The sequence below is a fragment of the Tachyglossus aculeatus genome, chromosome 14 (assembly GCF_015852505.1).
Source record: "Tachyglossus aculeatus isolate mTacAcu1 chromosome 14, mTacAcu1.pri, whole genome shotgun sequence".
NCBI lineage: Eukaryota > Metazoa > Chordata > Mammalia > Monotremata > Tachyglossidae > Tachyglossus > Tachyglossus aculeatus.
In genome coordinates, this window is record NC_052079.1 from 11859593 (window position 1) to 11880205 (window position 20613).

Here is a 20613-nt window from a genome sequence, read left to right on the forward strand (position 1 = left end):
ACATATAGAGACAGTCCCTACCCAACAGTGGGCTCACAGTCTAAAAGAAAAATTTTATCTCAGCACTCTTAGGTGATCTATTCTAGACCCTCTTAGGTATTTACAATCTTTTTTTAAACTCTCATACCAGAGAAGGGATTAGAACCCAGGCCTCCAGCCTTTCAAGGTTGTTACTTTCCCTCTGAGGTATTTGTTAAGCGCTTACTATGTGCCAAGCACTGTTCTAAGCTTGGGGTAGATACAAGGTGATCAGGTTGTCCCATGCGGGGCTCACGGTCTCAATCCCCATTTTACAGATGAGGAAACTGAGGCACAGAGAAGTTAGGTGACTTGCCCAAAGTCACAGAGCAGACAAGTGGTGGAGGCGGCATTAGAACCCCAAGCCCGTGCTCTTGCCACTAGGCCATGCTGCTTCTCTTATTTGTTCTCCTCTCCAGTGTGCCTGCAGATTTTTTGGTATTTCAACATTTTATTTTGTGCCTGTACTGTCCCCATGGGACTGCAAATTATCACATCTTAAATGGTGTTTTGTTTCCATTAGATTTTAGCAGTTCTTTTCAATATCAGGACACGTAGGTGCTACTGGGAGTTGCTAAACGTATCCTTAAGGGGTGAATGAAACTAATGGAAAACTTGACCACAAAAATGATTTATTTTGAAATCAAGTGCCAGCTTGACAATAACTTTCTGGCACTATCAAGTCCCTCAAATTCCATCCGTTTAAAGTCCTGATAATTCCGGTCAGTTTATACACCTTTCTTTGTTAGACACATGTCTACCTATTTCGATGGAAAATTCTGTGAGCAGCAGAATCAGGTCCTCTCAGTGTCTAGATATTGCCATATTTACGGTAGAAGGAGCCTCAGTGTTTTGAACTGGATGAACAATCACAGCTCAAAACATCCATTCGGTTCAACTAAGGCTGGAAGGGGAAAAAAAAAACCCAGGAACATCTTTGCCCTTTTTGTCCCCAGTTTTGCCCCTAAGTCAAATCTAAATGCCCTTAAATCTAGGCAACGAGCGCAAGCTACAGGCAACAGCGTTTTCTGAAGAGTTTTGAATACTGTAAGAGACAGACCAAATATTACCAACAAAGCGTTCAAATTCAGAAAGGAGAGGCTTTACCTCGATGCTCCAAACGCAGTGCACGTGAAGTAAAGCTGCCTGGTTTCAAAAGGAATTAGGAAAGGACACTTGCTGGTTAGCTGTTCGCACCAGTCCGGAAGAGCTCCGCTAGCCAGCGCCAATGGCTCCTGCAAATCAGCATACGACAAGGGCATCAGCTAAAAATGCGGTGGACCCCCACAACCCAACAGAAAAATCATCCCAGGGGCCTAAAGACTAAGCCAGAAGACATTACCCACGAAGGACCTGGAAAGAAAGACCTTGCAAATTCCCACCACTTACAGAATGCATAATTCATTGGCCTGGTGTAATTACCTCGATCTGCTGCAGGATTTTCGTAGTGAGTTTTTTGCTTGTGAATTCATCTGGTGGAAAATGAAACTGAAGCTGCTCATCTCCTTCTGTGAATATTAATAAGACATATAAAAAAACTGTTTGGTTTTGAAGAACACTAAAGAACCAGACAAGGCTCCTTACGTACCTTCATGCGACGTTCTGGTGTAAGGGTCGCTTGCGACTATATACAGGATACGTAGCAGCTGTAGGACGTCCTCGACCCCGCAGGAATTCTGGCCATTGCCGGCTTTGGCCTGTGGCTGTTCTTTCACCAGACTGAGGATATCACAGTTCTGAAGAGTGGAAATGGCCCCTTGGCTCAACCCAGATTTTGATCCATGCTCACAAAAATCCTGTCGAAGTGATCAGTAAAGTTGGCCGCGGAGTCGTAGTTTGGAGAGAGACAATGAGTTCTAGGTCAGTTTGTCCTTATCGTTTGAAAAGGGAGATAGGTGGGTGCTTTGGGGAATGAAAAACTCACTTCTCGAAACATAATAATAGTGTACAGGCCAGGCCTTCCTCAGCGGCCTCTTAATGTTAGACGACCCGATCTCAAAGGCCTATACCACCACCACCACCGCAGAACGGAGCCCGAAATACACAGTACCAGCATCTCCAGTCACAAGACCTCAACACTGGTTAGGTTTCACGTTGGCAGATTAACAGCTTTCTTGGAACAGTCCATCACCCCACCCCCCTTCCTCAGAAATTTTGCAAGCTGCAACACAAAGCACACAGCCACTCCTAACCCAAAGTATCTTGGGATGCGAACATATACCTTGTATGCAGCTATGAGCTGGGAACAATTTCTGTTTTTCCTAATACTTTTATTAGTGCCGGTTAATTTCCAGTGGCGCAGGAAAGCGGAGTCTGCATTCTTCTGCAGGTAGGTTATCAAGTCATTCTTTGGTAATTCATCAGTGCCAAGGAACTGTTCCACATGCTCTATAGACCAGCAACCCTACAACAGGAAGAACCAAATGTTGGTCTTTCCTGATTGTAAAGTCTAATATATTTCACATGCATTACACGAAGATATCTTTAGAATCATGCACTTCCTAACTCACACCTCGTCTAAACTTAACAATTCTTGTGTTAGTATGATTTTTCTCCAAACACATGGCCGCGCCTCAAACAGCAACACGATGTTATTTACTAAACAGCCAAATACACAAACAAGGATTAATTCTGTCAAAAACTCTTACCATTTTTCCGCTCTCCTTCTCTTTATCGGAATCCTTCATTTCTCTGTACATGATTCTAAACGTGAAGATAACCACCAAATTAGTTTTATTAAAAACCAATTTCCTTTAGTTTCTTAGTATACCATAAATCCTTCAGAAAATTAGAAATACACCTAAGAACCATGCTCAGGGGTTATGTAATTTCCACATTTGGAGAAGTTTAGAAACAGAAATAGAACTGTCCACTGAAGTACCAAGATAGTAAATAAAGCAGTCCAGTTCCTCATCTTCGGGTTGGAAGAATGTATGAGTTGCCTATGTCAAGAATGCTAAAAGCTACATGCACTTGTAACTAAAAACTCGGGGAGCATGGCTATAAGAGGTAGGGCATGGCACCTTGTAGTGGTCTGAAAGTTATCTGAAAGAAAAGTGGTGGAATTTTCAGGACTGTCCTCACTGCTTAAGCATCTCGAAGAGAAAGCACATCACTTGAATGCAAAGCTCAAAGGGCAGAGCCCATGGAATAGCCAGAGAAGGACAGCTTCAGCACTATTTCAGAGTTTTCCTTTTTCGTCTATGAAATGGGAGTAGATGCTTTAAATCAAGTTAAGGAATGGAAGAGGGGGAAGAAATCTTCCACCCAAAAGGTACATTTTTCACTTCAGAACACTCTGAAGTTTTGAAGAAGAAAGAGGAGAGAGAAAGGAAGAGTATGGAAGTTCAAGTTTCCCCATGAAACAGAGAAAAGAGGGAATGAGACAGAACGAAACGAAGAGGACGACTGGGTTGGGGGCCAACGAGTAAGTTTGGTTGCTCATAATAAGGGACATAATGAGGGAAGGAGGAGAAAACGAAACGGAGAAGCAGAGGCGCAAGGGCAGGAGAGGAGGAAGAAAGTCCACCAGTGACCGTAAGCACTTAACTGAACTAAAATCTAGACAGGGAGAAGAGGGAAAGTCAAAATGCAGACACCATCTTCAGTTTGACACTGGAGCTAAGGCAGAGAATTTACTCTTCATGCCTACAACACGGGACAATTTTAAGCCTTTTTTTAAAACATTACTCAGAACAGTAACTACAGTAACCAGCTCCAAATGGTATTTTACACAAATTTCTTGGGTCGGTTCTCCAACATTATGAAAATATTAAACTTAAAGCTCTTACGTGTACGTTGGCTCCCAAATACGCCTAAGTTTATCTGACTTCACACTGCCGTTACAGGAAAACTGAAGTAATTTTTGTACATAATAAAAGATGGTTGATCTGAAGTTAGAGAGAGGTAATTCCACTTCCCGGGTTGTTCCAAGACCCGTTACTTTCAAGGTAAGTGCTAAACGAGGCGAAGGAGTACACTCCACTTCTTCCAAGAGCTCTGAATGAGGTGTACCTGCAGGATTAGAACACTGTTTAGGGCAGCCCACTCCCATCTGCTGCTTAAATTAAAATAAGGCCAACCACTGACTTCCTACCACGGCAGGTGACTTCATATTTAACTGCTACATTTCAAAATAACCAGATTGACAGTCAAAATTCTGGCCTAGTCCAAAGAGGACGGGCTGGGAATCGGAAGACCTGGATTCTAATCCTGACTCTGCCACTTGCCTGCTAGGTGACTCTGGGCACGTCACTCCACTTCTCTGTACCTCGGTTTCCTCATCTGTAAAATGGAGGTCCAATATCTGCTCTTTGAGCCCCATGTGGGACAGGGACTGTGTTCAACCTAACTTCTATCTACCCCAGTGCTCAGAGCAGTGCTTGACATACAATAAAGGCATAACACCATTATCTAGGATGCATGGATCTAGGCCAGGCATTCTGAATAACTGAATTTCTGTTTTCGGTGCAAGTTATATCTACTTTAGCCACTATAAACATGATGACAAACAAAACTCAAGTACTGATCAGCTGGGAGGCCTTGAGAGCTGCACAGGCTGTCCATCACCTTGCCCCCTCCTACCTCACCTCCCTTCTCTCCTTCTATAGCCCAGCCCGCACCCTCCGCTCCTCCGCCGCTAATCTCCTCACCGTACCTCGTTCTCGCCTGTCCCGCCATCGACCCCCAGCCCACGTCATCCCCCGGGCCTGGAATGCCCTCCCTCTGCCCATCCGCCAAGCTAGCTCTCTTCCTCACTTCAAGGCCCTACTGAGAGCTCACCTCCTCCAGCAGGCCTTCCCAGACTGAGCCCCTTCCCTCCTCTCCCCCTTGTCCCCCTTTCCATCCCCCCAATGTTACCTCCTTCCCTTCCCCACAGCACCTGTATATATGTATACGTTTGTACATATTTATTACTCTATTTATTTATTTATTTTACTTGTACATATCTATTCTATTTATTTTATTTTGTTGGTATGTTTGGTTTTGTTCTCTGTCTCCCCCTTTTAGACTGTGAGCCCACTGTTGGGTAGGGACTGTCTCTATATGTTGCCAACTTGTACTTCCCAAGCGGCACACCCCGGTCACCCTGACAGCAGTGACTACCCAGTTCTGCAGTGGAATCTACATGCACCCTAACACTATTTAGCCAGCCCAACCTGCCACTTTACGCTCCGATCAGGTAACCTGAGGCATGCCTATCTCTAGTACGGGCAGAAGTTGCCAGTGCGCTCTCCTTGGTGAAAAGCACACACCAAGTAAAAAGCGGCAGGGGCTGGGGTCCGTTCTATATCATCATCAGTGGACAGCCAAGAGACTGTAGAACTTCGTTCTGTTTTCTGTTCTCGCTTATACTGCAATAGTCCTTAATGCACTTTTAATCTCACGTTTTAACCATAGGTCATTTTATATTGATAACTGAAGTTCAGAAGAGTTCAGCTCAATTGGACTGAGAGCACACCCCACAGAAGGGGCCAGACCTGGTGCAGAAGAAACGAAACGGGTCTGAACATGTACTGCTCTAACACACTGAAAAGGAGCAAACTAAGAAGTGGTTCCCCTTTTAATCATAATGATAATTACGCTATTAAGCACTTATTACATGTCAATCACTGTTCTAAGAACTGGAGTAGATACAAGCTCATCAGGTTGGATGCAGTCCCTGTTGCACCCTGGGCTCACAGTCTTAATCCCCATTTTAAAGGTGAGGTAACAGAGGCACAGGAGAGAAGTGACTTGCTCAAGGTCACACAGCAAACAAGTGGCAGATCTGGAATTAGAACCGAGCCCATGCTCTATCCACGAAGCCACGGTGCTTCTCCAAATCACTATAAGAAGGAAACAAATGTGACAGCTGAAGAGAAACTATAATTTGTACTTTGAGGAGTGTTTCAACAGGAAATCCCAGAATTAGTCCAGGCTACCCATTCATGTAACGCCTTCTTCTGCATCATCCCAGTGTATAGCTGTCTGTCTGTCCTGCTGCCTATCCTGAAAGAGCCTTGACCTAAGTGGATTCAAAGCCCACCTTGCCCTTTTCAATCTACCTGGCGGTGGGATTTCTAGGTCAGTTGTCTGTTGGACATTTGTTCGACCAGGCCTGGGGTCAAAAGCAGGAACCAAAGCAGAAAACTGCCGTTTGAGCACATAATCATCATCCCAAGTCCGGCGACGTCCTCCTTTTGTTTCATATTCTTCTTCTTCCTAGTGAGAAAAAGAAAAAAAAGCTCAGGTATGAGTCCTCAAATAGCACTCCACCTAGCACCTCATGCATGCAAGAGAAATGGCTCTGTGAAAATCCAAAAGGCTGCAAAAGGGGTTTTTCCACATTCAACAATTGTCATGTAGAATAATCCATACAGGGCTCTCCCTCAGGAGCTTTATTTGTCCTAGTAAATGCTTTTAACAGGGCAATAAAAATGGCTAATTTTTTAAAATGAGCTGGTTCAACTTTGTAAATAAATACACTTTCCCCATTCTGCCTCTTTCTTTCCTGTCCTTGACACACCCAGAACCACTTTATTTTGTCTAAATTATTTGACCAGAGAAAACAGTCTACAACGTGGAAGGATTTACACATGACCGCACTCGTGTTAGGGTGAGGGAAAAAAAAAAAAAAATCAAACAAACAACCCCCCCGGCCCCAACAAATCCATGTTCTAGGCAACTGACTTTTTCATGAATATTAAATTGCCTAGCACAAATGACTATCAGAGAAGCAGCGTGGCTCAGTGGAAAGAGCACGGGCTTTGGAGTCAGGGGTCAGGGGTTCGAATCCCGGCTCTGCCAATTGTCAGCTGTGTGACTTTGGGCAAGTCACTTAACTTCTCTGGGCCTCAGTTCCCTCATCTGTAAAGTGGGGATTAAGACCGAGAGCCCCCCGTGGGACAACCTGATCTCCTTGTAACCTCCACAGTGCTTAGAACAGTGCTTTGCACATAGTAAGTGCTTAATAAATGACATTATTATTATTATTATTTATCAAATACACCCCTTGCCTACAACTGTACTTTCAACGATGCCCACACTGGGATCTGCGTACCTTAATGCTTTTATTACTTCAGTGGTAGAGAAGGAAAGATGTGACCTGCACTGGTAAAACCCCCAAATCCTGCTGGCTTGACCAGTAAGTACTCACAGCCCACAAAGGGCAGGCCAAAGAAGCTGCCACGAAGCCCCAGGACGCATCATGCTGTGTTTCTACAGCTACCACATGTCCCCACTGGAGCACAGAGCGAGCCCATATGCAATCAGGAAAGGTCATCTCAAACTTATGAGATCTTTCTTTTTGTTCTCACTTTTAAGCACACTGGTTCCAGTTTCATTTAAAAAAAAAAAAAACAAACAAAACCAGAACAGCAAGAGTGTCCCATAGTTTAAAAAAAAAACATCAAAAAAATAAACCTCATAAAGGCAGGGGGAACTTACCTGCTCCCCAATGGGCCGGCTCCCCGCTCCAGCGGGGACCTGTGGTAGCTGGGACGTGACAGCATGGTGGGTCACGTCAGAGCGGGAGCCAGCCCGGCGCTGCAGGGATGGACGCCTCAGGATCTGAAACAAGAAAAATTCAGGGAGATTTCTCAACAACATTTTCAACAGCCCCTTGAAGGCTGGCTCTGGAACAATCAGCTCACACTGGGAACTAAGCTGAAGTTGGGCACATTACCTCTGAAGGCCACTTGTGGAAAGTGTTTTAAATGGATTGAACTAGGCAAAGGTTATATCTGATACGATAGTCATCTCCCTCTGCTCACTAAAGCGCCCCAAATGTAGTTTACGCTTTTCTCCACCCAGGCACGTTTTCCCAGCTTCCACCCCAAAACATATCTGATTGTGTTTTAAAAGCCGGGGCAAAGTAGGTCCACTCAAGTCCCAAGTTATCTGACTTCTGTTTATCTGAAAGTACTATAAATGGTTTCATTTGATCTGTCCGCAGGCATAGTTGAATACTTAAAGCCTGTAGATGAAAACAGCATTCAAAACAACCTGGTAAACTCATCACACCCATCGGAAGCTCGCTAAATTCTCAGAGACGGAGTCAGACGGAAAAGGTCACGTTCTCTACCATAACTTCCTCATATTCCTGGTCCTCCTGGTTGTCATCTTCATTTTCATCATCCTCTTCGTCTGGCTCAGGAAGGTCTTCATCGTCATCTAGCTCTGCTAACAGAGTACTGGCCCGGCAGCTATCGAGGAAATCTGAGAAAACAATCACAACCATCTTATTTATTAAAAAAAACCAGGTTTTGACTGTGAAAAAATAGTTTAAACATGTCAAAAAGGTATTTGCAGAGAGAATGCCCCTTAGTTGTGCTAGAACGAATGTTTCCACAATGAGTTGAGAGGGACTGGCCGCAAAGTTCTTCCTCTGTGGATACAGCACGCTGTGGTGCTAGACAAAGGTGACTACTAGGAAAATATTCAATAATCAATCAACGGTATTTATTGAGCGCTGACTACGTGCAGAGCACTATACTAAGAAATAGAGTGGTTAAAACACATTCCCATTAATGCAGGGATCTGCAAGAACGTAAAACCGGCATCATAAAAGAATTGAGTTCTTTCATGCGGAGCTTAACATATAGTTTTGGGGATTTTTTTTCCCCTCCTACAGAGGTGTTGAAAAAAAAAAAAGCCGGCATTTATTTTCTGGAACTTAAGGACTCTCAGTTCATGAGAGACAGCAGGAACGTGAAGCTGGCAAAATCACAGATTGAAACAGTGTAAGTACGGCACTGTGAAAGCTGCATAATCCTTTGGCTGGGTCAGTTGATTCTCTAGATCCTAAAAGACTAGAATTCGGATGACTAAACCGAATTTCACTTGGCAGTAACAGGGGAGAATTGGGCCTGCATGCACAGAAATGATGCTGGGTCTCGTAGCTTCAGCCATCTAAAGGCCTCATTCTCCTAACTCCCGTTGGACTGGGCCCCAGAATTTTGAGGCTGTTCTACAGTCATAAGGCATCAGCACTCAAACTAGCATTGGTCTGTGCCTCATACCGCAAAGCACACATTCTCCAAAAATTAAAAAAAAAAAAAGTTAAAATGGCATTTCCGTAAATGATGCAACGGTTATATAAAATAGAATCCTCTACAGTCGAACCAAATTAAAGACAGAGCACAGCCGAGTTAACGTGAGTTTACGGTCAGGGTTAGACTGCTAATGAACACAATTTAAAAAAATAAAAGTACTATGGCTTTTGCAAATTCAGTTTGTTTTGCAGAAAACTAAACTTCTAAAATTTGATGAAACTAAATCATTTGAAACAAAAACCCGCCATTGATACTGGGGGACTTTGGTACTATTCCTACATGTAGGATTTTACAGCAATGTCATTTTTAAAAAATTCCAAGAACTGTCATCTTGGATACACATTTTCCTTTTCTGACCCTTAACTATCTTAAGGTCGGTTTGGATTTTCCAAGCACCCATTCAAACTCCATCTCTTAATCTGGCCAAACCTCACTAGTAAGTAAGGCTCCCCAAACAATCTAAAAACTTGCTGGTTTTTGATTACTTTTTTATGCATTCATTTCCCTATGATTTCTTTTCTGGACACACTTTTCCCAGACCTTATCCCATATAATAATAATAATAATGGCATTTGTTAAGTGCTTACTATGTGCAAAGCACTGTTCTAAGCGCTGGGGGGATACAAGGTGATCAGGTTGTCCCACGTGGGGCTCACAGTCTTAATCCCCGTTTTAATCCCCATATCCTGTGCACAATCTAAAAGGGCAGAATATATACATTCTCCACCTATCTCCCCGCCGTCCCCCACTAACCATCACTGTTGGAAATTTAGACTTGAGGTGTCTCTGCACTGCCCAAGTCCCCTCACCCCTAACGCCCACCTGCAGTACTAACACATAGCTAGTCATTTGCTTATTTAGTTGTTTTTTGGTGCCCTGGCTCTCCCCAGCTTTACCTCCAGTCTTCATCCTTTTCCCTCATTTATTTGCGTCTGCCTGCCTGCCTCCCCCACTGGAATGACAACTCCCTGAAGGCAGGGGCCAACTTTTTTCCTCAAGTCTCCCATATGCCTTGTAAAGTGCTCTGAACACAGTAACCACTCAAATACTATCAAGGAAAAGTTTATACTACTTAAACCATTTTGATTTTTTCCCTTTGAACCAACATGGCATAGCTTTGGATGCAGAGGGCATCCCCCCCGCTGCCGTTCCTTTTTCAAAGAACAGATATGAAAGGTCTCCCAGGAGACGAGATAAACCCACATGGGAGTTTTCATTTTAAAAACCCAACTTACCATATAAGGAATATTCTGCTTCCTGACCTGTGTCACTCTCACTAGATGTTGAGGTGAGGCTGGTAGTTAAGGTGTTACTTAGTGACTGACCAACAGATAAAACTGTCGTCGCGGTAGCTACATTGCTGCTACTAGTGACACTGGATGTTGACATGGTCACTGTTGAAGTGGTACCAGTTGTAGTCAGATTGGGGAAACTTTGGGCACCCATAAGAGGAGAGGCTATAGATAAAGATAAGGCAAGTTAAAATACAAAACTAAACATACACATGCATATTAGAAGATCAAATTTCAAAACAAAAGAAAAAGCAACCACATCAGAAGTACGGACTCCGATTTAGCCACGAGGGATAAGCAGGCTATGAAATGCTTTTGAAATGAAATGAGTTTAAAAAAAAAAAAAAACACAAAGTGGCAAACCTGGGAGTAAAACTGAAACCTAAATTTTGTCTCTGAATGCTCCGTTCCCCCCGCTCCCCACAAGTTGTTCTTTTGAAATTTTGGTTGAAACAGGCAAAGTGAAATGAACATGATGCTAAAATGCCTTCAGCTGCAATCAAATCCATCTAACCCAGTCCAGAACCCACATTTATGGAATTCATTGGTGATTCAAAAAGAACTAGCTGGGTGGCTGGGACTGGGAGTGGAGGGGAGTTGGGGGGAGGCGGGAAAGCACTGAGGTCAGACTTTTGTGCACCCAGAAGTCCAACTCCACCCAAATGCTTGTGTTCAGGCTCCCAGGCAGTTCCCCTCTTAGGTCACATAAGTTAAAAATAACATTTTAAAAGGGGAATCTTATTTGGTCACAATAAGAGATCATGGTGGTCAGAGCACAGCTCCCTCTGGATTGTAAGCTCACTGTGGGCAGGGAACGTGTCTACCAACTCCGTTATATTGTCCTCTCCCAAGCACTTAGTGCTCCGTGCAAAGTAAGCGCTCGACAAACACAATTAACTTCCTGATTATCCATGACTGGAAAGCTGGATTTGGGTGATGATTTTGGCCAGGGTGGAGGAGTAGCATTTTCGCCTCCCCTTTATAAATGGCACCCTTTGATTTAATTTCCAATGAGAAAGAGGAGAAGAAAATCTGTAAGTTTCACATTCAGCACTGCTGACACTGCCAAGCTCATTCTGCAAGGCCATCACTACTTTCTTCTTTACTCCAGGTCCTTTCCAGCCAGTCCAAATTTGGCAGGAAGGAGCTCCATGTACCATAAGATCCAAAATATCTGGGTGCTTTCCAGGTGGAGGAGACTCACGACTTCTTCCTCACTCCCTCTCAGAGATTAAAACCAAGTTCTAATTATTCTGGATGCTGGGGGAAATGTCCAACAATGCTGCAAAATTTTCCCATGCCATTAATTAGCTTGTACATGTTGAGGAGAACTCAGTTTTAGAGCTAAGCTTGGCCATTCTCCATTTAATCAAAAAAAAAAAATGAGTACTTGCGTAAAAAATGTGCAAAACACATTTGTATTCACAAGTATTTAAATTAAGAAATCACTCTCCAATCTTGAACAAGTAGCCAATAAACTAATCTAAAATACGGGTTTTAAAGTGGTATGTTTTAAAGTTGTATGCCTTAATGTACTTTAACGGTATTGCTGCATTGTGTTCAATGATTTTAATAACCTAACACTTGAAAGAGCCCACTGAGATATTACTGACAATTAATGATAATATTGACAGGCCTCCCCTCGCCTAATTTGGGAACTGAAATGTATAATTATCTAAATGCAGCAAGGTAGTAGTAATAATTGAGCCCTACCACACAAACCTGCTCTTCCTAAAAAGATAACTAATTCTCTCTATATGGGGGGTGGCCATCAGAGGGAACTCTTGGTCTTTGAAAATCTGCTGCTTGAAATCAAGTGATCCACCAATGGATAGTTGACCAAGCAAATCACTTCCTTGAAACTACTTAATAATAATAATAATAATGATGGCATTTGCTATTTAAGAGTATTCAGATATTTAAATGCACTGAAATACCCTCAACAAGATTTTTTTAGGTAGTTTGGCTTCTTCGGACAGTACTCCTTATTACCTCCCCTCATGGCCTGATTGTCTCAGATACTCCAGGCTGAAAACTCACACTCCAAGAGCTAAAAGGTGTTCTCATACAGCAGTTGCACAATTCCTCTTAAAGGGGGGAGGTAATTTATTAGTAAATTTCTCCTCAATAAGGTGTCAGTACCCTCAAATTGTAAATGTCACTTCCTGGAATTAGGGGTGCTAAGGAAAGGGTGTGACATCGGGGCTCTAAATGACTTATTTTGTGGCTTTCGGCTTATTTCTATGCTTCCTTGTCAACCTGAGAAACGGGGCGGAGCAGACGGGCAGAACACGAACCAAATTTGTGATAAAAGATCTAAACCCAAGAGCTTTGCACGGGCCTGGCCACCAGCAGGAGTCAAGGTCCATTGGGCCATGCCAGTCTTCATGCCTGACAAATGCAGAGAGATAAAACCAGTAAGCTTGCAGTGAATGCAGGCAAACTGGAAGTGGCCGAGGACTCCGGGATATTTGCTGGGGCAGCAGGTTTTGGGCCTCATCAACCAGCTGCTGAACCCAGGTTGGACACTGCCCAACCTGGGCCTGGGAGAAATTGTTGGCTAGCTGAGTCCCTGCTACACCAGGGACCCCGAGGAGCTGCAAAGCCAAGCCCAAGAATGGGAGTCACAGGACCTGCGTTCTAATCCCGGCTCCACCACCTAGCCTGCTGTGCCTCGGTTCCCTTCTCTGTAAAATGGTGATTAAATCCTACATCCTCACACTTACACTGTGACCCCTGCACGGCACACGGACTGTGTTCAACCTGATCTTTTCTATCACTTAGAACGGTGCGCGGCACACAGTAAGCGCTTCAATACCCTCACTATTATTACATTGGAAGCTCCTTGAGAGAAGAGATTGTGTCTTCTAACTACCGTGCTCTCACGTGTCTACAACAGTGCTTTGCACAAAGCAGAAGTTCAGTAACTACTACTAACAGCACAGCTCCATTACTGCCCTGTGCCTGGCACAAGAGATGAAACAGATGTGGGTGATGCCGCTGTCTGAGGGTCAGCCCCTGGTGCAAGCTTGACGTCAAACTTCCTTTCTGTGCCTCGAAGTCGAGAGGGAAGGAGTCCCATTGTGCTGGAGCAGTGTGGGCATAAAACGGGGCTGCACCCCAGGGCACCTCTTCAAACCGAGGGTCTGGCAGTGCCACTGCCCTCCTCCACCCGCGATCACCTGAGTCAAACTCCCCAGGAACCAGAAGGAAGACCGGGAAGGTTGCGACTCCTGAATTTAGGACAGCCCTTCTGGAGTAGAGAAGAACCAGAAAACCGCTCCTTTAGAAAGAGGTGCTTCAGCTATTACGGCCATGGCTGTCGGTAACACTGTACATACTGAAGTTCACATTTCTTTTCCTCAGGGGTTTCTCCTCTTTCAGGCCAAGAGTCATCTATGGATCAGGAATTGTGTCAATCAATAGCCTCTTACCGTGCCCCAGTACTTAGTACAGTGCGCTGCCTAAAGCGCCGAACAAGTGTCGGAATAAACGACAATGCTAACAGCAACATCGATAATATTGATAGAAAGGAGGGAGGGGAAGGGGGTGAAGGGTTTGGTCTAGGATTGCAGCAGAGGCCATTGCGGCACAAAGTCTGGAAGCAGTGACATTTAATCCAGAAATGGGATATAGGCAGGGGCTTTTTAAGTCTTTGAAAATATATATATATATATGTATATATATATAGCTCACAATTCTGGCACTGAAATTTAACACAGTACTAAACTTGCTTCTCTATTACCTAAAACCAATTCTGTGGTTTAAATCTCAGTATTTTAACATGCACTATATAATTTTAATTCAAAACAGCCTAATCCTTACCTCAGACCAGCTGTCACAGAATCATGGATCTACCTTTCTGGGACCCATCCTCTTAGCTTAAGGACCCGGACGGTAGCCCCTAAAGCCCCGGCATTAATCCGGTCCTGGACCAAGCAGTGACAGCTGAGCTCTGGTCAAAAGATTGGCATGTCGGGAGTGACAACCCGATTTTCTGCCATCACACAGGCAGAGCGAGAGTCCCCCACACCTGAACCGGATTATAATGTACTTCTGGAATGAATTTACAAGTCACGGAGACTCATGGATATGTACCAAGGTAAGAGTTAATATTTTCTGTTAGACCAACTAGGGCCAATCCTTCCAATCAATCATTACAATTCGTGCTACTGACGGTGAAATACACAGTACCAGCAAAGACACTGAGGATCGCAAAGCACTTTTTAAAATATTACAAAGGAACAAAAAGAAATGTAATTACAAAAGGATCAAAAAAATATACCGAAATTGAGGAATTTTTCAGTGATTAAGGTATGGTGTGCTTGAGAACTTATGGCGGACTCAATTACGCATTAGCAAAAATTCCTTCAAAAGGGCATAAAACTGGACACTTTCTGTTCAAGTTCAGTCCCAAATGAGAAAAGACTAATGCCTCATCATTTCAGTTTTTTTTTTTTAAGTGGTTCTGGTTAAGCGCTTACTACGTGCCAAGCACTGTACTAAGCGCTGGGGTGTATACGAGATTGTCACGCTGGACACAGTTCCTGTCCTGCGCGGGGCCGGAGTCTTAATCCCCATTTTACAGATGAGGTAAATGAAGTAGAGAAGTTAAGTGACTGGCTCAAGGTCTCACAGCAGACAAGTGGCAGAGCCGGGATTAGAAGCCAGGTCCTCTGATTCCCAGGCTCTATCCACTGGGCCATGCTGCTTCTCTGAGAAAAGTGACAAGGGAAATATTTCGGAGAAGTAGTGGGTTTCATCTGATTAGATGCAAAACTGGATCGTGCGGCTTGGTACCGCAGAGCGGGCTCCCAACGGGAACACCACGAACTAGACACCGCCCAGCAGAAGCACCTGGACGCCTTGGCTTCCGTAGGAAAAAGCTCACTTACTTGCCGTGCTCATTACGTTCCTTCCCAAGGTGTTAGTGTTGTTGTCACTGCTGCTGCGGCTCAGATTCATGTTGTTTGTGGCGTTGGTCCGCGCAATGTTCGCCACTCTCCGAACGAAAGACTCCAGGCTAGACGTTTCTCGCGAGGACAGGTTCGGCACGCTCGCGCTGGAGCTCATAGGAGCTCCAGCGGCCAACAGAGAATTCACGGACAGTCTGTTACTCGCTGAAGAGCTAAGGGGTCGCTGGGAAGCGGCTTCTTTATTGGTTAATTCAGATACTGAACTAACATCAGGAGAGCTGACGCTAACAATCCCCATGGATATGGCACTAGTCTCCCCAGGAGTACGAATCGAACTGTCGGGACCTAGCTTCCTCTCCGCACTTTCGCCTCCCGCTTCAGCTGTTAAGGTGCTGGTGCTCGCACTGGATGCCGACCCTACTTCAGCTTGAGGCACGTTCTCGGCAGACGAAAGGACAACAATCGGCTCATGGACATCAGGGCCTGAAACTATACTCTGCTCCATTACACTTTCTGATCTCCGCTCCATTTTGGTCGACCCCAAGCTGATGTCGCTGCTACTGGCCACGCTACACACAGAGCTGCTGCTTCCTTTTCTACTTGAGGAGCCTGCAGCAGCAGCAGCAGCAGCAGCCGATGTCTTGTCTGGACAGTTGTTTTTCACCAGGCTGCTCCATGACTGTGTTGTGCCTGAAACAGTGGATGAAACAGGTTTGGGTGATGCCGCTGTATCAGGGTCGTACCCTGGTGCAAGCTTGAGGTCAAACTTTCCTTCTGCGCCCATACGGTAAGAGTTTGAGCCACCAGCATCCCAGGTGACATCAATCCAGCCTGGAAAGGACAGGAGGTTGTGAGACCCACCAGAAAGCAGACAGGAGCAGGGCAAGACAGTAGCTCCACAATATGGGATCAGCTTCTCATCAGTGCTCTATCTCTGAGTAACAAGTCGCTGAATAGCTTTCTATGCCAACCAAAATTTGGAGCTCAAGAATGCCATCACTTTTTGTCATTTTACCACAGTTGCCATAAAACTGCCCTATACTTTTGGGTCTGAAAATCCAGCCACTTAAAAGTGGGGGGACGTCTACTCCAAGCCAGAACTATAGTCACCTATGGGAATTAATTGGCTGGCTGGGTCCAACCTGCAGGTTGCATTTTTCCTTAGGCCTCCATAGATGCACCTCAGAAAAGACGAATCGTTTTGAAAACAACTATTGTGTAGTCTCTTTTTTAGGCCTAATATTTGGAGCATCTTAAAAGACTTGGCCTAAAGTTTGTAAAAAGCATCAAAGTACATTTTTACTGCTTGGAGCGGAGCGCCTATGAGGGGGCTAATTTTTTGTATTCTTTCATAGTTCGTTTTGTAAGTTCATCGCAAACGATAAAGTCAAGTCCCCTTAGAGTGACAAAAGAACAAGTAAATAAAATGAAATGAGCCTTGAGAAAGTCCAAAGCATTTCCAGGATCTCACCACAAACCCATGGGATCATATTACCGAGAGTTTTTTGGTGTTTTGGTTAACACTATTTTCTGATGGTCTACCTTGGGACAGAATTAAGACGCCTCAGTTTCCTAGCACATTGTACATTCTATTTTCAAGGATATCCTACCCTCCTACATAGGTAAAGTGTATATTTTCAAATTGTTTGTTTACTTCTGGGATCCTTTAACACTGAGTCACACTAAAAATACTCGGTTTTTTAAAAAATAAGGGACGTTCCTGAGAAACCCAGTATTAAAAGAAAATTTATGGTTTAAAATACATGCTTTGCTCAAAAGCCCATGTATTCCCACAACAGTGTCTTCCAAAGGTCTATCTACATAGACCTGCATAGTTGACCCCACACTCCTTGATTCCCTAGCACTGCTGTATTTTGTAAATGAGGACCCCCCCCCCACACACACACACATTTAGCTCAGTTTTTCAGGTTAATTGGTCTTAAGAGCAGAGCATGCGGAGAATCTTTAAAACCAAAGTATATGCAGAGCATGGTGGCCTATAATTAGCATCTGGTGATTTAGAGCATGGAGGGCTCCAGAGGAACTAAGCAAGTCAAGGCGAGTTCTAAGGACTGTTAGGATTGTCATGGCCTACTTAACCTAGGTAAAAATATACTTTGATGCTTTTTACAAACTTTAGGCCAAGTCTTTTGAGATGCTCCAAATATTAGGCCTAAAAAGAGACTACACAATAGTTGTTTTCAAAACGATTAGTCTTTTCTGAGGTGCATCTATAGAGGCCTAAGGAAAAATGCAACCTGCAGGTTGGCCCCAGCCAGCCAATTAATTCCCATACGTGATTATAGTTCTGCTTGCGGTGACTCTGGTCCAAATACAATCAGCGATTCCTGTGCGCCGTCGCTCTTGGGGCTGTAGCAATGGGCTAGGCTGGAAGCTACGTCAGAGCTGCCACAACTAAGTATAATTACTTCAGGCCTTTAAACTGCTCCCCGTAGCTCACCTCACACTCTACCATCCTAAAATCTGGTGAGTGGTCCCAAAGCTAAAAGAATTGCCCACCCCTGAAAAGGACCCCATTAAATCAGTGCTTTGATTTTCAGCTGCTTAAAAAAACTGGCTCAGGCTGCAACTCATTTCTTCCATACCAAGAATAATCAAGGTTCCTGGTGCCTTTTTTTCTTTTTGCCCAGTTCTACTACTAGATCATGGGCTAAATTTGTTTAGGATCTCTGGAAAGGTCAAAATAAGAATTATTGGAAATGGCAATAGCAGAATACTTTTTACACTTCCCAGACATAAAGTATTGAATGTTCTTTTCCTATCACATTCAATTTCTAATAGTTAAGCATGAGCAGTTTTTCATTTTAAGGAAGTCCTACTAAAAATGGAATAATACCTTATCTTCAGATGTAGAAAAAATACTAAGGGTAATTAACAATGGGGCTTAGTCAATTTTTCCATATGAAAAGCCAATACAATTGCCCAGACAAAAATCAACTTCTTTAGTGGTGTGAAAATGTCTTCAAACTATACTATTCAGTATTAATAAGCTATGTTTAAATTATGCTGTGCTATTAAACAAAGGAGAAAATGGTTTTTTTTATCACCCATTGAGGTTCAAGAGGATTGGGACAAAACTCGTGAACCATAAAAAGGGTAGTAAAACCCCAGAATAATCATTCCTGTGCTAATGCTCCTCTAATAACGCAATCCCTGACTGCTTTAGAATTTCAGATTAATTCTTCACCATCAAGGAAATGGGGATTAAAAAAAGATATTTTCTGTCATTTGGAACAACCAAAAAAATTTTTTTCTGATCCCTGTCGAAGCTACATGGCAGGAAAGCTATATTTAAATAAAGACTGAGAAGAATGCTGTGATTGCTCAGCTAAAAGCAAAGGCAGAAAAATATCCTGGCAATTTTATAAAAACAAGCAAATCACGATTACTGATTTTTTTAAAGAAGTAAAAATGACCCATTAGTCAAAATTGGGAAGATTTTCAAATTTCTCCAATTTTCAAACAGCTCCCGTTTCAGCAGTTTAGGCAAAGCCAATCAAGTGTATTCTTTTCTTTGCAACGCCAGAATTAAGTCTACTCAGTTACAAGAAGACAGAGTCATTGCATTTACCTATTCTGGCACAAACATTATTAAAAAGGAGCCCCGGCGAAGAATAAAACAGCATCTAAGCTTTCAAGCCCAAAATGTGGTAGCCCCATTCCATACAAGACATAAATGACTTGGGAATTCCCCAGCACCTACTCACCATTATGCAGTTCTCCTGTGACAGTCCCCTCTCCCTGTGGGCTGCCATCCTGATCCCTCCACTTCCAATCGATTCCTCGGATCACACGGGCTCCTGGGACCATGTACTTCAAGACCTGTGATCGCACCAGACGCCTCTGCCGCCTCAAGTTGGCTTCGGCTTCCTTAGCTGCTTTTCCTAGTAAATTACAGTTCAAACAATGGTAAGTAAGGGTACATTCGTGAGCTATGGAAAACAAACACACAACTGTAAGCACATGCAAACTCAATCCCAAGAAGTTTGGCTTGGCTTGGCCTCAGTTAAGGTACATTTGGGTACTATCAATCAATCAATCAATCGTATTTATTGAGCGCTTACTATGTGCAGAGCACTGTACTAAGCGCTTGGGAAGTACAAATTGGCATCACATAGAGACAGTCCCTACCCGATAGTGGGCTCACAGTCTAAAAGGGGGAGACAGAGAACAGAACCAAACATACCAACAAAATAAAATAAGTAGGATAGAAATGTACAAGTAAAATAAATAAATAAATAAATAAACAGAGTAATAAATATGTACAACCATATATACATATATACAGGTGCTGTGGGGAGGGGAAGGCGGTAAGGCGGGGGGATGGAGAGGGGGACGAGGGGGAGAGGAAAGAAGGGGCTCAATCTGGGAAGGCCTCCTGGAGGAGGCGAGCTCTCAGGAGGGCCTTGAAGGGAGGAAGAGAGCTAGCTTGGCGGATGGGCAGAGGGAGGGCATTCCAGGCCCGGGGGATGACGTGGGCCGGGGGTCGATGGCGGGACAGGCGAGAGCGAGGTACAGTGAGGAGATTAGTGGTGGAGGAGCGGAGGGTGCGGGCTGGGCAGTAGAAGGAGAGAAGGGAGGTGAGGTAGGAGGGGGCGAGGTGATGGAGAGCCTTGAAGCCCAGGGTGAGGAGTTTCTGCCTGATGCGCAGATTGATCGGTAGCCATTGGAGGTTTTTGAGGAGGGGAGTGATATGTCCAGAGCGTTTCTGGACAAAGATAATCCGGGCAGCAGCATGAAGTATGGATTGAAGTGGAGAGAGACACGAGGATGCTGGCACGGGTTAGAAGAGAATACCGAATGTATTTCCTTACCAAGCTGGTCTTCACACACTCCACTGACAGTGCCATAAAGTTCAAATCCAGACAACGAGAGGTAGTGCGTTTGTCCGCTGGCATTTTTTCCCATTTGTTTTATTCTTACATGTCTCCATCCTTGCTTCTCATCCTTTGGTGGATCCAGGGGCCACGTTGCTGTTGATCTTGTGTAGCAAGGGGGAGGGGGAGAACAATAACAAAACAAAAATAAGCAAAACTGGGTCAGATTTTTCAAACACTTTACAGATTTCTGGATGATCATAGCAAGTTCACTAAATTACCAAAAAAAAAAAAAGATTTCCTGAATATTTTAGTAGTCTGTGGCAACAGGAAAATCTTACTAAATACAATTTTTAAAGGGGAATTTTATTTGGCCACATACAAAGACGATGATGGTCAGATCACAGTTCCCTCTGCACTGTAAGCTCACTGTGGACAGAAAAAGTCTACCAACTATTATATTGTATTTTCCCAAGCGTGCTGCACATCGTAAGTGCTCAATAAGCACAACTGA

The 20613-nt window shown here is 43.9% G+C and overlaps 1 protein-coding gene across 7 annotated transcripts in view; it reads right to left on the bottom strand.

Annotated features, from left to right (window-relative positions):
- Positions 1-20613, bottom strand: part of HECTD1 (HECT domain E3 ubiquitin protein ligase 1) — an 83568-nt gene that overhangs the window by 11840 nt on the left and 51115 nt on the right. For 3 of the 7 annotated variants that reach the window (XM_038756528.1, XM_038756529.1, XM_038756530.1), the window contains exons 23-35: positions 20097-20263; positions 18990-19166; positions 15241-16092; positions 10289-10510; positions 8084-8217; positions 7447-7569; positions 6066-6222; positions 3810-4032; positions 2667-2721; positions 2240-2422; positions 1607-1814; positions 1441-1526; positions 1126-1253 (exon numbers count right to left, since the gene is read on the bottom strand). In XM_038756528.1, coding sequence (XP_038612456.1) covers positions 1126-1253; positions 1441-1526; positions 1607-1814; positions 2240-2422; positions 2667-2721; positions 3810-4032; positions 6066-6222; positions 7447-7569; positions 8084-8217; positions 10289-10510; positions 15241-16092; positions 18990-19166; positions 20097-20263 — 2715 coding nt within the window. The remainder of the gene's footprint in view (positions 1-1125; positions 1254-1440; positions 1527-1606; positions 1815-2239; positions 2423-2666; positions 2722-3809; positions 4033-6065; positions 6223-7446; positions 7570-8083; positions 8218-10288; positions 10511-15240; positions 16093-18989; positions 19167-20096; positions 20264-20613) is intronic. The other 4 variants (XM_038756532.1, XM_038756531.1, XM_038756534.1 and 1 more) reach the window with 4 other exon arrangements.